Here is a 19,126-nt window from a genome sequence, read left to right on the forward strand (position 1 = left end):
CCATTGTCGTTGTGTTTTGGCTCTTGTCTCACCCGTTTCATTCGTTCTGCCATTTTGACAGTTCGCGCCGTCCTTCCCGCTGCTGCTGCTGCCTGCGTTCCCGCGCGTTTCATGGTAGGACCAAACAAAGCAAATGCAAATGCAAAAGAATAGGACGACGAGCTTTGTTGGATGGTTGATGCCCCCATACTCACATCCTTCTCACCCTGCTCCGATTGGCTTTGATCGTGTGAACAAACAGGCCTCTGGCGCTGCTCCGGCTGCAGTTGCCGCTTCCCAAGTGGCTGTGCAGCAACTTGCGCCTCACTTCTCGGGCAAGGCTGTGGTCGATGGCCAGTTTGTCAACATCAAGCTGTCCGATTACCAGGGCAAGTGGCTCGTGCTCTTCTTCTACCCGCTCGACTTTACGTTTGTCTGCCCGACCGAGATTATCGCATTCAGCGATCGCGTGCAAGAGTTCCGCAACCTCGGCGCCGAGGTCGTCGGTGTCTCGGTCGACTCGCACTTTTCCCACCTCGCCTGGATCAACACTCCTCGCAAGGAGGGCGGTCTTGGCAAGATGAACATTCCCCTGCTTGCTGACATTACCAAGAGCATTTCTGCATCCTACGGTGTTCTCCTCCCCACCGAGGGCATTGCTCTCCGGTAGGCCGCCATTGATTGAATTTTTGTTTGTTTCGTTGGTTTGAAACTCGCAAACTCACTTCCCCCCCCTCCTTGCAACTTGTCTGAATTCCACAGCGGTCTGTTCATCATCGACCCCAAGAGCAAGGTCCGCCAGATCACCGTCAACGATTTGCCTGTTGGCCGCTCTGTCGACGAGACCCTGCGACTTCTCCAGGCTTTCCAGTTCACCGACAAGCACGGCGAAGGTATGACAGGCTGATTTTGTCTGTGTGGTGGTGCAGATTAGATTCAACTTTTGGCTGAAAACCCTCCATGTTACTCTACAGTTTGCCCCGCTGGCTGGACCCCTGGCAGCAACACGGTACGATTGTCGAATCGTCGCACCCCCCTCTGCCCACCGACTGTCTCTTTTTTTTTTTTGGTTGTTGCTCACTCGTGTTCATTGTTCTATGCTCAGATCAAGCCCGACGTCAAGGCCTCCAAGGAGTTCTTCAACAAGGCTGCTTAAAAACAAACAAAAAAATGTCGCCTCTTCTGCGATGGGAACTGGTTGTTGTCGTGGCACTATTGCGCTCTGCAGTTCACATCAAGTCGACACAAATACAAAACTGATGCACAGACCACACATGACATTGCAAACAAAACAATCCACACACTTCATGGACGTGTAATCAAAAGTTCTACTCATGCTTGTTCAGACTTTGAAAACACAGGGCGAAGAGCTGGCACTGCAGCTCGTAAAGTCGTCTGCCAACACGGGAATTGTCGATTGAGGAAGCGCGTACGGGAGGTCTTCGCCCTTGAGCGGCAGAGTAAAAGCTTGGCTCCACAGGACCTCCACTTGGAAGGTCCAATCACTGAGCTTGCCCCGTGCCCCGAGATACCACTCGGTAATGTCGGAAATGCCACCAAGGGCCGCAACCACAGTGGTAATCTTTGAATCCCACGTCACCAACGGCGAAACGTACGATCCGTTCAACAGCATGGACTCGGTTGTGCCAAAGCAGTTCTGACCGCGCTGCGCGGAAATCATGTTGTGGAGCCATGCAAATCCCTCCGGCTGGCTCGCGAGAATGACTGGGAAGGCGCCGTATGGGGTGACGAGCATGTCGTGGGTCACATTGTTGAAGGCAATCTGCTGAATGCCGCAGTCGGAAAAGTAGCCAGTGTCTTGGTCGTTGGTCGCAGCCCAGCCGCTCACCGACGCAAAGAGTCCGCTGATGGCGGGGTTCGAATTGGCAGAAAAGTGGGTGCGTGCACGCTCGCCATTGAGGAAGACTCGGTAGTTCGTGGGCGAGAGGACGTAAGGCAGCATCATGTACTTCCAGGTTTCGTGGGACGAAAACCACCAGCCTCGCTGGACGGTGAACGTGGCATTCGACTGCGGGATTTGCAAGTCCACGGGCTGAATCATGGGGGCCTTGTTTGCCCAGAGCAACGTGCCGTCAATATTGGTCAGACCGCCAAACACGTACATCATGATCACAAACAGCTCGCCTTCATAGGGGTCTGTCAGAAAGCAGTTGACACACGGGCCGGGCGGGAGGGAGTACGTGTTCATGGACGGCGGGAGGCTCTGGTTGGTCAGGACGGTGACTGCACGGACAAGACCGTTGCCGTTGTAAAAGACCCTGGCCGAGTTGTTTGCCATGGTTTGCCAAAAGTTTTCCCAGCGCGCCTGCAGCGGCTGTTGCGCGGGATAGCGATCGCGAAGCACTTCAGCGACGGCAAATGCGCCCCAGAACATTTCGCCATTGTCCAGCGCGGGGACTTTGTTGACGAAATCGTCGGTCGGGGTCAGCTCGCCATCGACGACGTACACCCACGGGAGAAACCCGGCAAAGCCCGGGTACTTTGCAGCGAATTTCTCGAGCGAGGTCATCTTGGTGTCGAGCACTTGGAGTGCCTCGTCGACCGAGTAAAAGACGCTGGCTCGCCCGTCACCCCAGAGCACGCGCGCCAGGATGGCCAGATGGAGGCTCTCCTTGCTCGCGGCTGTGAACTGGTGCGGGAGTCCGAGCGGGAGGCCTGTCTTGACGTCGAGTCGCTGGCCGTCGAGGGTGAGCCCAGTGAGCGGGTCGACTCCGGCGTGGCGCACAAAGTTGGCCTCCTGGCTGAGCCACTGCGAGACAAACTGCGCGCGGAGAGACGCGTCCGAGTAGATCTGGCTGGTGGTGTACTGCCCAGCAAAGCGGCACGCCGAGTCTGCAGCGACCTCCGACGGCGCGCCGAGCAGTAGCAGCAGCAGTGTCGCGACGCTCACCAAACCGAGCAGCGGCATCCCTGGCTTGACTTGCACCATCGTCAGAGGCAAGAGGTTTCTGATACAAAAATAGTAGTGAGTGAATAAGAGTGAGTGACCGAGTGCATGTGTGTGTGTGACGGGAGACGACCCCTTGAATGTTGGGCGTTTGTTGTTTGAGTTGTTGGTTGGTGGGGAAACAAAATCGCGCTACGTCACAATGCAAAGCCACAAGTCGATCCAAGTTCGGCTCGCCTCACCGACAACGCAACAATAACCTCTGAAAACAATAATCCAGAGCTCATTTTGTTGAGATAAAAGTGCTGCGTCGAAAAGAAGAGGAGAATGAAACGAAAGAACATTGAAAACGAAACGAATGGAAAACCAACAAAAACAAACCAACAACAAAAGCCTACAAAAATAAGACTGGGAAAAAAAGCGATGGGGAAAAATGAATCGATGAAGAGTTTGTGGGGGAAAAAGAAATAATAACAAGAAGTACAGTGAATAGCTCAAGAATCACAGGAATCACAAGAATCAGATAGGATGCTGCTCGAGTCGAACCGCATCTGCTCAGAACAGCTCACTCGTCCCCACCGCGGCGCGCATACGGCACGGAAGTGTGGTCCTTGGCAGCATTGCGACGGCGCTTCTTTTCGAGGAACTTGTTGAGCTGGCCAGACGACTTGAGCTGGTTGAACCGCTGCACAGCCTCCAACTTGCGCTCGTCGCCTGAATGGTCGCCAAAAAATGAGCATCAGCAAATCGTGAGTAGTTCAAGAACAACAATTGAAATCAACAAAAGCACACACACACCCCCCCCCAACTCGAGACGACAGAAAACCCTCAAACCCCGAAATCCACGAAACAAAAACTTACTCTTCTTGAGGAAGAACGGCGTCTTGCCCTGCTTGACCAAGTCTCGTTCCTGTCGGTTGCGCTCGGCCTTGAAATGACGGCGCTGCCGTTCTTGCTCTTCCTTGGCACGGTCTTGTTTCTATCGTGCAAGGAACCGACCGACGCAAACAACAAAAAGTTGGAATGCCGTCTTCTCCCCATCTTTTCGACTCTCTTCAGCAACACTCGCACAAGCAAGCTTCCAAAAAACATACCATGCGTGCAAGCGTAGACTTGATCTCCTCGAGCCGCTCGGGATTGCGTTCCTTCTTGGCGGCTGCGCTGACCTCCTTCATTTCTCGTGTCTTCATTTCGTTCACAAATCCGTAGCTCTTTTCAAACAGGTTGGCGTTAAAGTTGCCGCTCAAGCTGTCAAAGCGAGGATCGCGTCGCAAGCGGCGTGCTTTCGCCTCGGCTGTTAGTGGAACTACGTTGCGCAGGGTATCGACACGCTTTTTGGACGAGACTTCCTCGGGTCTAATGGCGAGGGAAAATGAAGGACAGGTAAGTGACCGACACAGACGAACAGCAATGGCGCGCAATCTCGTTGACATACTGATTCTTTTTGCGAGACCCGTTGTGGTCGCCATAAGCCGGTTCTTCAGCACGTCGCTTCAAGCTCTTGCCGAACGGGGCAGATTCCGCACGCGCTGGTTGCCTTTTTGCTGGTTTACGCTGCTCTTCATCATCGCTGTCGTCAGCAAGTGCGCCCGACATGCTGAACATTTTGTCAAACTTTTTCGCGCCAACTTTTTCGCGAATACGCTGAAGCTCGTCGAACGGGACAGACGCGAGTTCTATGACCAGGGAAGTGCAGTCAAGAGTGGTGAGTATACGCATCGACGTCAAAAACAAGGCAGAGGAAGTGTGTCTGCAGAAACCAACATACCTTCTCGGATCTTGGCCTGAACAAGGCAAGAACAAGTCCCAATGGTTTGCAAAATGCAGAGAAATGAGCAGCAGGTCTCTGGCGCTTCTACTGATCCTCCGCACACGATTTGTCCTCTTACCAATTTGGCCTGATCTGCATCTTCTTCGTTCTCATCGTCTGATTCTTGGTCGTCTTCGTCTTCGTCTTCGTCCTCGTCGTCCTCGTCGCTCGCATCCATCGCAGCCTTCCCTGGCTTTGACTTTGCGCCACTTTGTACCTTCTTGGTGTTGTTCTTGTCATTGGTGCCATTGTCATCGCTATAATAGTCATCGTCGGACATGTCGTCGTTCTCGCTGTAGTAATCGTCCTCGTCTTCATCCTCGTCCTCATCGTCCAGCTCGTCGTCTTCGTCATCGTCGTCATCTTGGTCATCATCTTGAGCACTGTCGTCTCGTTGACGCCTTGAGCTTGCCTTGGTCGCGCTCATCATTCTGGCTCGCGCGCGCATTCGCAGCTCATCTTCGTCCTCGTCCTCGTCCTCCTCGCTCAGATCGCTCTCGCCATCGTGATCGTCATCGTCATCGTCGTTATCTTGATCATCGAATGCTTGCATCCTTCGCATGACGCGCTGCGTGTCTTCGTCCTCGTCGTCGCCGTCGTCCTCGTGTCGCATCCGCCTCGGTCCAGCCGCTCGTCCCGCTCCAGCTGCAGCTGCAGCACCGCGTCCGCCTCGGCCAGCGGTTGGCGCCTGCTTGTGCTGCTGGTGCTTGGACCCCGCAGACGCCGTGGTGTTGCGGTGGTTGGCGCTCGGTCGGCCTGCCGATGCCACCATGCGGCTGCTGTTGTAGTTGCTCTGCTGATCCCGTCGAGACATGTATTGTTCTGTTGTGCAGAATCGAGAGTGAGTGACAAACTCCAGTAAATAAGAATAACAGGTTAATCAAAGAATAGAGAAGAGAACGAGAGAGAGAGAGAGTGAAGAAAGAGAGAGAGAGACGGACGACTGAGAGTCTCAGAGCTTTGATCTCACTGAGACGATCAGCTTCGTAAATCCAGTGCTTTTGCAGATCTACAAGTAAAATGTACGCTCATTGAACAAGTGCAAGTGTTTTTGTGTGTTTTTGCTGCTCCTTGTCTGAGAATTCTCGGTTTGTTTGACACTCCTTATTTTGGCTTTGCGTTTTCTAAGCCATCAAACGTTCGAGACCCAAATCAACCCCTCTGAGAGCCTCTCCTGATTTCTGTATTCATAACACAAGGAATAGAGACGAGATATGACGCGGTTTGCACGGCCTGGCAGGAAGACACATGTGGAGGCGACCTCGTGGACGGACCTGGTCAACTGTAAGGCACAAGGAACGAGCGACTCAGCCGATGAGGATGGATGATCCACAGCAAACTGTCATACTCACTTGTTTTTGGTGGTGGGGGTTGGGGTTGGGCAGCGGCAGAGCTCCCAAAGGCCGGTCGCGAGCACTACGGCGAGGATCCGAACGCACCGCGCCCAAAGCCAAAGCCAAGGCACCTCAACCACCCGACGACGACAAGCTCTGGCACCGATGCATCAGGAAGCGGTGGGATGCCGCCCAAGGCCACTGCGGACGCCGCAGACGCGCGCATCGTCAAGCACAAGAACAAGAACAAGAGCAAGAGCAACCTTGCCAATGCCAGTGCCAATGCCAGTGCCAGTGCCAAGCCGTCACGACTCGCCCTGTTGACCCCAGCAAACGACGCAGAGCCACTGCTCGCTTTCAACAAGCCGCCGACCGCTGCAGACATTTTGCAGACAATGGACGCCACCGGCGCAGACGCGGAAACCGCTGCTGCTACTGCCGCAGCGCCAGGCACGCAGGCAACCGATCTGGCATTCCCAGCAGAGGCGGCTCGCGAGCGCAGTGAGCCAGCGCAGGACAGTGCACAGCCAAAGCGACTGACGAGGCACGAGAAGGATGTCAATGCCAGGCGTTTGCGACGCGGTCTGAGCAAGCAGGTAAGCGCAAAACTACCCCGACGAAACCTGTCGTGTATTGGATGATGATGATGATCACGGTGGACTCATTCGCTTCACTTCATTTGTCGCTTGCAATCAGATTTGCTTTAACTGCCGAAAGAAGGGCCATTCGGTGAGCGAGTGCAAGGCCGGCAAGACGGTTTCGGACGCCACTGGCCTGTGCTATGCTTGTGGCTCGACCGAGCACACCACCAAGTCATGCCGAGTTCCGAATCCATCTGGTATGAGCGCGCGGTTGTTGATTGGTCGTCTCGGCTCTGAAAGGAGAAAGAATTGCGAGCTCACCGACTTTTTTTGTATGTAATGGGTTCGTGACTTGTTTTGGTTTGTTTGCTTGTCTCGTGACACGCTATAGGAGCGATGCCTTTCGCAATGTGCTTTGTTTGCAGAAAGACTGGCCATTTGTCAAAGTTTTGCCCGGACAATCCACGCGGCATGTATCCCGATGGTAACGTTTTTCACGAGCGTCCTGACATACGCGCCGCTCTCGTTGCTCTTCTAATCCACTCTCTGATTCTAGGCGGCTCGTGTACCCACTGCACATCTGTTCGTCATCTTGCGAAGGATTGCCCTGATCATCCCCGGCTGAAAGGTTTGCCACATTGCTGCTTTTTGACCAATTTCGTTCCGTGCAGCTCCTGCTCATCGGCGCGTGTCCTGTTTCGCTTTTTTGCAGGACAACAACCGCGCACATACACCATCCAAGCAGCAACAGCGCAGTCCAACCCTGAGGATGACGGTCTCCAGCTGTCCGCTGAAAAGGATGCAGACTTGTTTGTACGCGCTCCAGCCAAGGCAAAGGCCAAAACCAAGGTCGTCAAATTTTAATGCACTTTTTGGAGTGTCTTCACATGATACATTGTGGTGTGCATTCTTTGGCATGCAATACATACGGCGTTGTGTTGCGTACCAGCTAGATTTTGTCAGACAACTCGCGTTTTCGCTCAGTCGTGCTCGAATCCGACAGCAAGAAAAGACCTCGGCAAACAAACAAACAGAGACGGAAATGCATAGGACTTTTGTGCAAAGCAGAAACGTTCGTCCTCCGTGTACAGTTTTCATCCAGAGAGCTTCAATTACAAGAACAAGAAGCGAGAATCCAAAACAAACAAAAAAAGGGGGGGAATTGCACAATTTCATCCAAACAAAAGAAACTACGATCGAAAACCTCTTGGCAAGGTTATCGTCCAGTATCCATTGCTTTGGGAGCAGTGGGGGCAGCAGGTGGTCCAATTTCATGCAGCCGTCGAATATAATCACGGACCCATTGAGTGCGACGATCCTCCATACTTGCAAGCATGTGGAATCGCAGATCATTCTGACCAAAAATCATCCCATCATGCACGTTAGCAAACTCGAGCAACACCAAAAACGACACGAACAACGTCAAAACCACACGCTCCCTCCGCCCTCCTCATCCTCCGCATCTCAGAGCAACCGACTTACGGAAAGTGTTGCTAACAGACGCTCAAACTCGTATGGTCGAGCTTCGCAGGATTCCTGCGTTTTGTAACTAATGCTCTTGGTCTCTGTGAGAAGCTGCTGAAACTCCTCTCGACACTCATTCGAAACGAATCGAATCGCCTCGGCATACTGCGCTTCGAGCCTGGCAAGGCCGCTTTGCATTGCCGCCAATTCTTCGTCACTGGGCTCATCCACCACCAGGGGTAACTTGACCAGTCGCTTGAAATCGGTGTGTTGCTCAAGCAATGGCATTGCATCCGCGAGGGATGTGGACAAGGTCATTTCAGGATCGCGTTGCTCTGCAACGGCCGACTTGATGGCACCTTGCAACGTCTCGCGGACCATGGCATGGAACGCCTGCGACGACTGCAACACGAGGGCATCAACGCGCGCCTCAAATCGTTCTCGAAGGTCTATGCTGCTCAGGTTGCGGAAGAGATCCGCGCGGGAGTCTTGTTCCAGCAATGATTGAAAGTGTTCCCAAGTGATCTGTAGTTGCAAGCACGACAAAGTTGTTGAGCAACCATCACGAGGGAAGAAAATACCAGGATGGAAGCAAATCCACACAAAAAAGTCCTCAACACACACACTTACATCTGGTCGCCGCACTGTTTCCGCAAGCAAGGCATCGTACTGCTCGACAACTGCGTCAATTCGCGCAGACTGGTTGCGATCGTTGCGGCGCTGGGTCTGCAACCGCTCGGTGCGCAACTTGGCCTCTCGCTCTCGGATGGCGCGCTCTTCGCGCTGGCGTCGCTCTTCCTCGGGCGAAATCGTTTCCTTCTTTCGCAGCTGGACATACTCTTCAAAGTAATCCTCTCGCTTGGTCGCCGACCCAACTTGGTCGTACCGCGGATCACGACTCACGCGATGCTTGACATCCCACCAGCGCGTCCGCGAGTCGACATCAGGCAGCCCTTCACGAAGTAACGCCATGAACTGCTGCTTGATTCCTGCCGCGTCGAGCACACTAGCAGAGCCCTTGCTCGAGCCTGCTGATGAGGTACTGCTGGCAGCAGAAGAAGGCGCCTTTCTGCTGGACGACGAGGTCGAAGCTGCTGAAGATGCTGACGATGCTGCTGAAGCAGTCGCAAACGGATTGTCGACAATGACGCCGTTTGGCCCGGCCTTGCCCTTTCGCAAAAAGTCGACAAAAATGTCCTCGCGATCCTTGTGCTTGTCAATCGCCTTAAATCGAGGATCGCGCGCAAACTTGAGCGCAAAATCCGTCCAACGAGAGCGGTGAGTCAGTTTGGCCGCCAGCAGCAAATCGACAAACTTGGTTCGAAGCTGGGTTTTCTCGAGGGAGCGCTGTTGCTTTTGTTCGTCAACACGCGAAGCTAGCCAAGCCTCAAACACGTTGCGCTGGTCTTTTGCGGCAACGAGTGCGAATCGCGGATCCTTGGCGAGCGCTGCACTTTCCGTCTCCCATGTGGAGAAGATGGACACTTTGCGCTCTGCCAGCATCGCTTGGAACAAGCGCACGCGCTCTTCCTCGGTCATGGAGGCAGCGTCAAACACGGGAGAGTCCGTGTTGTCACCATCATCCAACTTTGGGCGCTTGGAGCTCCGGTTGCTGGCACCGTCGTTGTTGCTGTGGTCGTTGTCGACGTCGTCGTCGTCGTCGTCGTCGTCGTCGTGTTCATGCTCTCGCTTTTCCCGGCCTTCCCCGTCCACGCCAGCGATCGCAGACTGTCCATTCGCCTGCCGCTCTGCCTCGTCAAGTCGCGCCTCTTCGGCCATCATCATGTTCATGAGCGCCTCGGTGACCTCGTCCGGCTCGTCCCGCTCGGACTCTCGCGTGGCCTGGTTAAAGTAAAAGACGCCGTCTTTCACAGTGTGCACAACAATCCAATCGGTGCCTTCCACGGGCTGCGTGGATTTGATGCGGGCCTTGCGCTGCGCAATCTTGGCCGCTGCGCGATCGATCGCGTCCTCGCCACGGCGCTTGACTTTGCCGGCCTGTTCCTGCGCCTGGCGTTCGCGGAGCTGCAGCCACGCCATCTTGCGTTCCAGCATGGCGAGCTCGTCCGCTTCAACCTCCGGCGGGCACGTCCAGGTCGCGACGCCGGTATCCGTATTCACATAGTAGAACAAGCCATTCTTGCCCTGGCTGTCGACAATCTGGAAAGTGAGCCACGCCGTGTCGCTCTTCTTCTTGTTGTTGGTCTCAGCATGAGTCGTCTGAGTGTCTGAGACCGGCCCCTTTCTGGCAGCAGTCCGCTCTTGCTCTGCTTGCTCTGCTTCTCGTGCAGCCCGCGGGCGCAGCCAGGACGTCTCGCCCGTGATGGCGTTGGCATGGTACGCGTTTGTCAGCTTGGGTCGCACAGTCACTGCGCCACGGTCGTATCCGTCTGCGAACGGCGCCTCGAGCAGTCCTTTCGTGGCTGGCGTGACGCGAATCCATGCGAGGTCGATCGCAGCCTCGCGCGGGTCTCTTGTTCGGATGCTGCCAGCATCGGCATCGTGATGAGCACGGTTGACAGTGTCATCGTGATGATCACCATGATGATGATGGTGGTGGTCTGCTGCAGTGGACTCGTCCAGCATTGGCTCGGCAACATGATTGTCCTCGTCGTCGTCGTCGTCGTCCTGGTCGTTGGATGGATGATCATCACCATCACTGTCATCATCTTGGTCATCTTGATCGTCGTCGTTGGCTTGCTGATCGTCAGATTCATCATCATCGTCGTCGTCGTCGTCGTTGTTGGCCGGTGGCGGGGGCGGTGGTGGCGCGGCTCCGTCGATCGCACGGCTGCTGTCAAGCTCAAGGTGATCCTGATCGTCGTCAAAGTCGTCCTCGTCAGCCTCGCCGGGCGGAGGGGGCGGCGGTGGCATCGGCGGCGGCGGTGGCGGCGGCATTGTGACAACAAAGACTGAACTTCTCAGAAAGTGAACGAAAATCAATTTCAAAAAAGGTAAGCAACAACTTTATTACAATGTTCAATAAGAAAACGACAAGACGAATCGCATCGCATCGCAGACGCTCGGCAGAAGCTTAACAAATCGCAAAAAAACAACAACAAAAGAAAACGCTCCGAACAAAGTGCGCTCAACTGTCGCCTCCTTCGGCGATAAAGTCGAGCGCTGCTGCCCTCGAGACGCAATCAATGTACGACACCTTGTTGCGATGGGTCACGGCATAGACCTTGTCAGCATCTTTCAGCATTTCGGGCTTGAACGTCGTGGTCAAGAACTGCGCTCGGTCCGAGAGTCGGTGGATCATGGCTGCGACAGCAGTGCGATGCGTCTCGTCCAGCGCCTGATCGAGCTCATCGAACAAGTAGAACGGGGCCGGATCGCAGCGCTGAATCGCGAAAATGAGCGCAAGCGCCACCAGTGTTTTTTGGCCGCCAGACAGCTGTTGCATGAGATGTGTTTCGCTGGACTTGCCCGTGAAAGAAACCTAAATGATGACGGCAACGACAAGCTTGCAAAAGGTGAGCACGAGAGCAGATAAAGAAGAATCGGCAAGGAGGAAGAATGCAGACTCACATGAATGGAAACTCCGACATACGCCTCAACAGGGGGCAGACGGCGTGAATCGCCACTTCGCGAAGCTTGCTCGGCCTCGAGCTGGAAATCACGCGCAAGATACAGAACGGGTCAGGCGACGGCATGTTCCAACACACAACAGAGAAAGAAACAACCACAACCGAAAAAGCAACAAGCCACCTACTTCGCGTGCATCCTTGAGCTGCATGACCAGCTTCGCATGGCCGCCAGGAACAAGCTCGGCAAACACATCCGTCAGGTTTTTGGCGACCTGCTGGAAGGTCAGTTGAATGGCAGCGTCCTTGCGATGGTCCAAGCTTTCCAAGAGTTCCTTGATGGCCTGCGTTGACAGGATTGGTGTTGGACGTGAGCGTCGAGACTTCACAGAGCATTGCCGAGAAGAGAAACGGAGTGGCACACAAGAAACAACATACCTGATCGCCTTTGTCCAAGTCTTGCTTGCGCTCGAGCAGCATTTGTCGCTGCGAAGAAAAGTTCATGTACTGATCCACGGCCTTCTTGTTGACGTGGCTGAACTTTTGCAGGTTCTCGTTGCACTTGTTGAGCAGCTCATACAGCTGACGAGCGGGCGAGATAGAAAATTGACAAATCAAACAATGTCATTGTGAGCTTTCGTTTTCGAAACCTTCGAATCAACCAAAAACGCAACAGCAATCGCCTCGATCGCTCTCCTTTACCCGCTGCAACGGCGTCGTCTGGTAGTTGTCGAAAGCCTCAGTCGGGAGCGAACCAAGATCGCGAATCTTGCGAGTGCACTCCTCGCGACGCTGCAGCAGCAGGTTGCGCTTGTTGAGAATCTTCTCGATGGCCTTGCCCTCGCGGGCCAGCGCCTCTCGCAACACGCGCTCGCGGTCTTTCATCGTGTCGAGCTGCTGCTTGAGCGTGTGCTCCTCCTTGTTTTGGGTGGTAAGTGCGTCTTCCACTTGCGCGAGGCGCTCCTGGATGCGCGTCACTTGCCCGACGGTCGTTTGGTGGGTTTGCGTGGCCGTTTGGAGCAGAGTGTCGCGCTGTCGCTCGCTCACCACGCGCAGCTCGTCCTCCAGCGCAGCCCGTCGGCGTTTGAGGTTTTGCTGCAACTCGGACTCGAGCTGGGTCTTGGTTGATTGGACTTGCGTCACCGTCTCGTAGCTGGTCATGAGCTGCTGCTTGAGTGACTGGATGCTGTCCAGCAGGGAGCGCAGCTCTTGCTGGTCGGCGGCATTCAGCGTCGAGAGCAGCTGGGTGCCCACCTCGGCCTTCAACGAGTCAATCTGCGATGTCAATGTCGCCAAATCAGCCTCCAGCGTCGCCAGCTGCTTTTGCTTTTGTTCCAAGCTCGCGCGAGCAGCATCACGCGCTTCGGTCAATCCGCGCAACTCGAGGCGCAGCGTTTCATCCGAGTCGACCAGCTGTGGAGTAACCAACGATGAAAAACAGCATGAAACGTGAGAGCCGTGTGCAAGCGTATACGTTAAGCTGTTTGGGGCTGTTTGGGTTTTTTTGGAGAAAGGAATCACAAACCTGAGCGCGGCGCGTTTCGGATTGCTGAGTCTCGCTGGCAACCTTGTTGACCTCTTCGTCAGCAGAGGCAGCCATTCGTTTGAGCTGTGCGAAAGGAAAGAAAAAACATCGAAAAAGTGAACCAACACAGCCATCGACGAAAAAAATAATCCCAAAACACAAAACAACAAAAAAACTCAAACACCATCGGCTTTGCACTTGCCTTGGCCGACTCTTGGGACATGGAGTCCAGCTTGGACTTGGCCAGGCGCTTGGCACGCATGGCTTCGAGACGCGATGTGCGGACGTCGTGATAGCCGCCCGTCAACGCTCCCTTGCGGTGGGCCTGGTCACCCTCCAGCGTGATGCAATCGAGCTTGGCCTCGCGGGCAAGCGTAGAGGCCACGTCCATGGTGCGGCAAATCAGCGTCTTGTTGAAGATCTGCATGATGGCGCCCTTGAACATGGGGTGGTACTGCAGCTTGTCAACCAGCGGTAATGCGTCCTTGGTTTTCGGGTACGAGACTGGCTTTGGATCGAGTCGGTTGAGCGGCATGAACGTGACACGGCCAGAAATCTTTTCGGCATTCATGGCCGAGATGAGCTTGGACGCAATCTCGTCGTTGTCGACCACAATGTTGAACAGGCTGACAAACAAACACACAAAGCAATCAGACAAGTTTGCTGAAGCCCAAATGCCAAAAGCTCACAACGGCCTGTCCTTACCTGTTGCCGGCCGTCACCTCAACGCAAGTGTGGAAAACCTCCTCGCACTGAAACAGCTCAATCAGCGGTCCGTGAACGCCAGAAATGTTCTTTTCGCGAGCGATGCGCTCGATGGCTTCGATGGCCTGCGCCAAGCTCTTGCTCATTGTGCCCTGCAGGTTTCGGTCTGCCTTGGCAAAGTCGGCTCGCAGATTCTCCATTTCGGCGTCTTTGCTGGCATCTTGCTGCCAGAGGGCTCTTTGTTCAAGAACGATGACGGATTGAGTGAAATGGAATCCAGGAAAGAAAAGAAAGACAACACGAAACCGCAAACAGCTCAGAATGACTGCTGGGCTTACTTGCGACGGTTCATGGCATCATCGCGAGCTCGAACAAGCTCGGCGTTTCGGTGGCCGAGAGACTCGACTTCGGTCTGACGCTTCTTCAAATCTGCCACGCGCTCGTCAATCTCGCCCGACTGACTCTCAACTGTCTGGGAGAGGCGCGTGATGTCTGTTTTCATCGATGTAATCTGCAAACGTTCAAAGTTATAGACTCCAGTGAGCGCGGCTGTTGTGATGGAAGACGATATTGCAACGACTTGTTGACCGTACCGTCTTTTGCTTTTCTTGACGACTCTTGGTCAACGTGGCCAGCTCCTGCTTGAGCCAAGCATCACGCTCCTCCACTGTGGCAAACTGGGCACCGCGGCCTTGCTTGGCCGTCAAATCATCACGGCGACGCTGGCTCTCTGCCAACTGCTGCTCCAGCGCCTGTTGCTGGTTGAGCACGCTCTCGTACTTTGGCACAGTATCTCGGAGCTGCTTTTCGCGATCCGCAATCAGCTTTTGGAGCTGCGTAATGTCCTTTTCGAGAAGATCCTGCGATTCGCAAGTCAAACAAGAGGTTGTGAGCAAACAAGGCGCAAAACACACACAAATAAAAGAACTGCCAGTTGCTGCTCCTCGCTCTCGAAACTTGCCTTGCGCGTCTTGTCCGCAGCAACACCTTCAACCAAATCTTTGGCATCGAGCTCGGCCTTGGCGCGCGCCTTGATGGCCACCTGAAGATCGTCTTGCAGTCCGCGCTGCTCATCTTGCAAAAGGCGGACGTTTGCGGCAAGAGCCTTGAATTCGCGGTCAATCAGCTTGATCTTGTCGCCAACCTCGATGGCTTCGGCATGGCGTGCATGGTTGCTTTCAGACTCGGCCTGGCGGGTGCGTTCCAGCTCCTCGAGCTGCTCGCGCGTCTCGCGCAGCTCGCGCTCGTAAATGTTGTACTCGAGCCGACGGCGCTCCTTGTCCAAGAGCTGGTAGTCTTTGAGCTCGTTCTTTTCGGCTTCGAGCTCCTGGAGACGCTCTTCAATGTAGGCCAGCATCTCGTCGACCTTGCCGCGGCGCCCTTCCGTCTCGTCCATCAGCTTGACGGACTCTTCACGGCGCTTGTCGTAGACGCTGGTGCCAGCCACGTCCTTGAGGAGCTGCAGGCGATCGGCGTCCTTTTGCACAGCCAGCTTTGTGATTTTGCCTTGCTGCACAATGTAGTACGGGTTTGCCTGGGAAAAGCCCGCGCTCTCAAAGAGATTCATCACGTCCGACTTGACGACGTGCTTGCCATCAATGTAATAGTCGTCTCGCTTGATGCCAATCACTCGTCGCAACGTGACCTCGTCGCTGTCGATCGGGATGCGGCTGTCCGAGTTGTCAAAGCAAACCTCGACGGACGCGTTCATGGCCGATGCCGCGGATGCTGTGCCACCGACGCCGTCCTGTTGTATGTGAGAGAGGGTGAGTGTTGCGGTCGAGATTGGAAGCAGCAGAATGCCAAATGGTTGTTACATGAAGCAATTTCATGATGAATTGGCTGCGTGTCTCTTCCGCTGGCGGTTCAAGATCATTGAGCACGAATCGAATGGCTGAGAAGTGTCACACGGAACAAACCAGCAGCAGCAGTCGAGTGAGTGGGTGACTGTTCAAACGGAGCAAAAGCGCATTCAATGGCACGAAAACCATTACCCAGGAACAAGCTGCTCTTGCCCGATCCGTTGCGACCAACTGTGTGGATGAGAACAACAACAACGTCAATCCATTCGTTAGCGACACACCAACAAGCCGGCCGTAGGGGGCAAGCAAAAAAAGTGAAGCGAGGCCGCGGACTGACCAACAACGTTGTGCTTTGGCGAGAATGGCTCCACGATGGTCTGGTCGCGGTAGCTCATAAAGCCCTGCATGGTCACCTGGCATTGTGCGTTTTCAGACATGGAGTGAGTGAGAAGCCGAGACAAGCACGAGACGACAGAGACAGAATCAAAAGAATCGATTGGTGATATTTTGGCGGGAAAACTTGGCGTTTTTGGGTTGCAGCGTGTTGCAAGCGACGCCGCAGCGCAGCAGTCGAGTCAGCGGTCGACGCGCCGTCGTGGAGTGTGTGGGTCAGAGTGTGTCGAGTGCGCTGGTGCAGCACCGCAGCGTCGCTGGACCCGAGCGAGCGAGAGAGCACGGGGAGAAGGAAGAGAAGACGAAGAAAAAAGACAAAAAAAAAAGCGGGAAACTCAAATGCTGCATTGGTCCCAACGCTGCTATTGGAGTCGGCGTGTCGGCGTCCAACGCGAGATGATGATGATGATGATGATGCCTTCGTAGTGCTAAAAAACCAATGGAGGGGGGAGGGTGAAGTGCGATTGGAGCAGCGAAGGGGGAGACGGCATTCTGTACTTGTTTGATGAACATGGCTGAATGGATTTTGCAAGACTGAGCATAACTGCTACCACTGTCCTGCTCTGTGCGTCGCGTGCTCATGGCAAGGTACAACGAACAATACACACTCCTCTAGCTCAAAATCAAACATTTAATCATACTGAACAGAACTGGAAATAGCCGATGCCATGCAAAAGGCTACACACTGAAATCAAAAACACATCAACACAACATTATTAAAAGCGCAGGCTTATGCATTCAAATCGCGAGCCTCGGCAAGCGGGAAGAGCGTCGGACGCATTGCAAGCTCGTCGGGATCGCGTCGCATCCCCATAAATTCTGGATAGGATGGCTCGCGGTGTGTATAAACGTCCAAGCCTGGAGTGAGGAGGGGCGACAATAGCAACAAGTCAGGGCAGAAGATTAGCACAAGTCACGCTTGCTCTCTGCAGAGTATGCTGCAGTTGCTGACCTTCAAGTTCAGCTTTCTCGGACACTCGTAGCATTCCTGCTCGTCGCAAGGCAAAGAACACGAGAAAGCTCCAGGCACCTGACATTGCAAGCATCCGCTGAGCGATCAACCATTCACCATCAGACAAAACGACCAACCAACAAACTCACAAGTCCAGCTGCACACACAAAGAATGCCAAGCAATTGAATGCCAAGCTGCGAGAAGTCTCCCTGTTGTCGAATAAACACGAGAGAGGGAGCGAATGAGCGTAACCGACGACAAAAACCGTGTTGGTCAAAACACCATACCGTGAACACCAAGCCCTCCTCGCGCGCAAACAAGCCAGAGCCGATGGTGCCGACGATGCCGCCACCGAGATGAACGGCGATTGCATCCAGAGGATCATCAATTTTAAACCGAACCATCAGATGGCTCGTTAACAAGAGCTGAAGGCCGGCAAAGGCGCCGATGATGACGGCCGCCCAGTGTGGCACAGTTGCACACCCGGAACAAATGGCGACCAACCCAGCCAACACGGCATTCAATGCAATCAGCAAAGACCATCTTCGCTGCATTGCCTTGACAGCAAGAAGCACAGCCAGCGCGGCGAACGCTCCAGAGAGTGTCGTGGTGATTGCAATGTGTCCAAGAATGGTGGCTGCCAAGACGACGCAAATGTTGCAGGTTGAAAGTCAGAAAAATCAAACAGTCATGGCGTCACCGGTCCACAACAGCATTTCTCAAAGCAGCTCGGAGTTCCAACCTTGAGTAAAATCATTGCCCGAGCAAATGTTGAAGGCGAAAAAGCCAACCCACAAGAGCAAGGCTCCTTGGGCGACAAGTACCGTAGAATGCCCAGGCAAGGACATGGGCTGGCCAGAGCTGCCAAAGCGCCCAATTCGCGGGCCAACCATCAGCGCGCCCAGTAGTGCTGCACACCCACCAGTCGCGTGCACGACCGAGCTGCCAGCGTGATCAATGTATCCCATCTGGCTGAGCCAGCCCCAATCAGACCAGCACCCTGTGTGATTGTAAGCCAACAAGCCAACAAAGTAACGAGATTCGAAGAAAACCGATCGGTGCACATCACGGAAGAATGAATTTCGCGCGTGGCTTACAATGGACCACGACGGGATAGACAAATAGAATCAGCATAATGACTGCAAAGCAGTATGATACAAGGTTTGTTCGCTCGGCCATAGAGCCCGACATGATTGTCGAGGATGTGAGAGCAAACATGAGCTGTGAGGAGCAGGTGAGGCAACGAGGTGAGCGCCACCACGACGACGCCTCACAACCAACGCCACCATACCCGCAAAAACCTAACCTGGCAAAATGCAAATGCCTCTGTGAACCCGAGCGACTCCAGGTCGAGGAGGAAGAACGCCGAGGAGCCGATAAACTTGTTGCCGCCGCCGTACGACAATCCAAAGCCACTGACCCAGTAGCACACCATTCCGAGCGCTGCATTGAGCGTGTTCTGCGATTTCCAAGGTTTTGTTAGCAAGTCCATAGTCAACTTTCCGAAGCTTTCTGGTTTGCCGAGGGTACGCATAGTACCTTGAGTGTAATGTTTGTTGCATTGGCAGCCCGCACGGCACCCGCCTCGAGGAGTGCAAATCCGAGCTGCATGACTTTTAAGTCAGTGATAATTTTTTTACGCAATCAAGTATCGTACTAAAGTGAGAGAGGGACATTGACTTTGAAAACGGTGAAACGTGAGAGTGACGAGCGAGAGTGCAAAACAACGTCCTTACGAAAGATGAGCATCCCAGAGAAGAGGTAACCGACCGTATTGAACATTCTGACCAAAACAATAGCAAAAAAGCGTGAACATTGAGAAACGCATTCGAGATGACCGAACGAAGAGCGAGGCTTTTGCATGGGTGACCGGGGGTTGTGTGTATTGGAGGCGGGGTTGGGTCCAAGCGCGCGAGTTTGGCTGGGCGCTCCATGGCGGACACCGGGGGAGGATCGAGTGTGTGTCTGGAAAGAGAAGGGCTTACAGTGCATTGATGTACACTGGAGCAGCGGGCTCCGGCGGCAGCGTCGGCGAAGCGCTGGAACTCATGTCGGGTCGCCAAATTCAATGCAAAGTTGTATCAAGCCAATGCGAAACGGGTAAAAGCTTGATAAACTGAGACTGAGTTGGCAACGAGGTTTATA

General features: G+C 54.2%; 7 protein-coding genes across 7 annotated transcripts; 2 read left to right on the forward strand and 5 right to left on the reverse strand.

Moving 5' to 3' along the window:
• Positions 1–178: 178 nt before the first annotated feature.
• Positions 179–886, forward strand: CAOG_01979 (peroxiredoxins; the record flags this gene model as incomplete). Its single annotated transcript, XM_004364790.1, has 2 exons — positions 179–645; positions 742–886. 2 exons carry the CDS (start codon positions 179–181, stop codon positions 884–886), a joined length of 612 nt encoding a protein of 203 aa, XP_004364847.1.
• A 273-nt stretch (positions 887–1,159) lies between these two features.
• On the reverse strand, positions 1,160–3,284 carry CAOG_08566 (hypothetical protein). Its single transcript, XM_011271846.1, has 2 exons — positions 3,130–3,284; positions 1,160–2,948 (listed from the first exon to the last, which is right to left on the reverse strand). Exon 2 carries the CDS (start codon positions 2,927–2,929, stop codon positions 1,322–1,324), a length of 1,608 nt encoding a protein of 535 aa, XP_011270148.1. The 5' UTR covers positions 2,930–2,948; positions 3,130–3,284; the 3' UTR covers positions 1,160–1,321.
• On the reverse strand, positions 3,267–5,535 carry CAOG_08567 (hypothetical protein). The gene is made up of 6 exons (XM_011271847.1): positions 4,777–5,535; positions 4,656–4,671; positions 4,323–4,563; positions 3,982–4,243; positions 3,749–3,866; positions 3,267–3,601 (listed from the first exon to the last, which is right to left on the reverse strand). The coding sequence occupies exons 1-6, from the start codon at positions 5,509–5,511 to the stop codon at positions 3,453–3,455; spliced, it is 1,521 nt and encodes a 506-aa protein (XP_011270149.1). The 5' UTR covers positions 5,512–5,535; the 3' UTR covers positions 3,267–3,452.
• A 277-nt stretch (positions 5,536–5,812) lies between these two features.
• CAOG_01982 (hypothetical protein) lies at positions 5,813–7,557 on the forward strand. The gene is made up of 6 exons (XM_004364793.2): positions 5,813–5,981; positions 6,083–6,627; positions 6,728–6,869; positions 7,004–7,096; positions 7,169–7,240; positions 7,325–7,557. Exons 1-6 carry the CDS (start codon positions 5,912–5,914, stop codon positions 7,474–7,476), a joined length of 1,074 nt encoding a protein of 357 aa, XP_004364850.1. The 5' UTR covers positions 5,813–5,911; the 3' UTR covers positions 7,477–7,557.
• An 83-nt stretch (positions 7,558–7,640) lies between these two features.
• Positions 7,641–10,974, reverse strand: CAOG_01983 (hypothetical protein; the record flags this gene model as incomplete). Its single annotated transcript, XM_004364794.2, has 3 exons — positions 7,641–7,966; positions 8,095–8,601; positions 8,707–10,974. The coding sequence occupies 3 exons, from the start codon at positions 10,972–10,974 to the stop codon at positions 7,829–7,831; spliced, it is 2,913 nt and encodes a 970-aa protein (XP_004364851.1). The 3' UTR covers positions 7,641–7,828.
• A 55-nt stretch (positions 10,975–11,029) lies between these two features.
• CAOG_01984 (cohesin complex subunit) lies at positions 11,030–16,555 on the reverse strand. The gene is made up of 15 exons (XM_004364795.2): positions 16,527–16,555; positions 15,973–16,048; positions 15,828–15,866; positions 15,651–15,727; positions 14,795–15,580; positions 14,427–14,693; positions 14,172–14,344; positions 13,834–14,070; positions 13,331–13,754; positions 13,129–13,212; positions 12,306–13,016; positions 12,042–12,185; positions 11,792–11,947; positions 11,608–11,688; positions 11,030–11,518 (listed from the first exon to the last, which is right to left on the reverse strand). Exons 1-15 carry the CDS (start codon positions 16,539–16,541, stop codon positions 11,165–11,167), a joined length of 3,624 nt encoding a protein of 1,207 aa, XP_004364852.2. The 5' UTR covers positions 16,542–16,555; the 3' UTR covers positions 11,030–11,164.
• Positions 16,556–16,643: 88 nt separating this feature from the next.
• On the reverse strand, positions 16,644–19,093 carry CAOG_01985 (ammonium transporter). Its single transcript, XM_004364796.2, has 10 exons — positions 18,967–19,093; positions 18,718–18,764; positions 18,521–18,594; positions 18,288–18,440; positions 18,079–18,202; positions 17,724–17,981; positions 17,269–17,618; positions 17,130–17,190; positions 16,981–17,058; positions 16,644–16,886 (listed from the first exon to the last, which is right to left on the reverse strand). The coding sequence occupies exons 1-10, from the start codon at positions 19,029–19,031 to the stop codon at positions 16,759–16,761; spliced, it is 1,338 nt and encodes a 445-aa protein (XP_004364853.2). The 5' UTR covers positions 19,032–19,093; the 3' UTR covers positions 16,644–16,758.
• Between the last annotated feature and the right edge of the window lie 33 nt (positions 19,094–19,126).

Source organism: Capsaspora owczarzaki (genome assembly GCF_000151315.2).
Source record: "Capsaspora owczarzaki ATCC 30864 unplaced genomic scaffold supercont2.2, whole genome shotgun sequence".
Taxonomy (NCBI): domain Eukaryota; class Filasterea; order Ministeriida; family Capsasporidae; genus Capsaspora; species Capsaspora owczarzaki.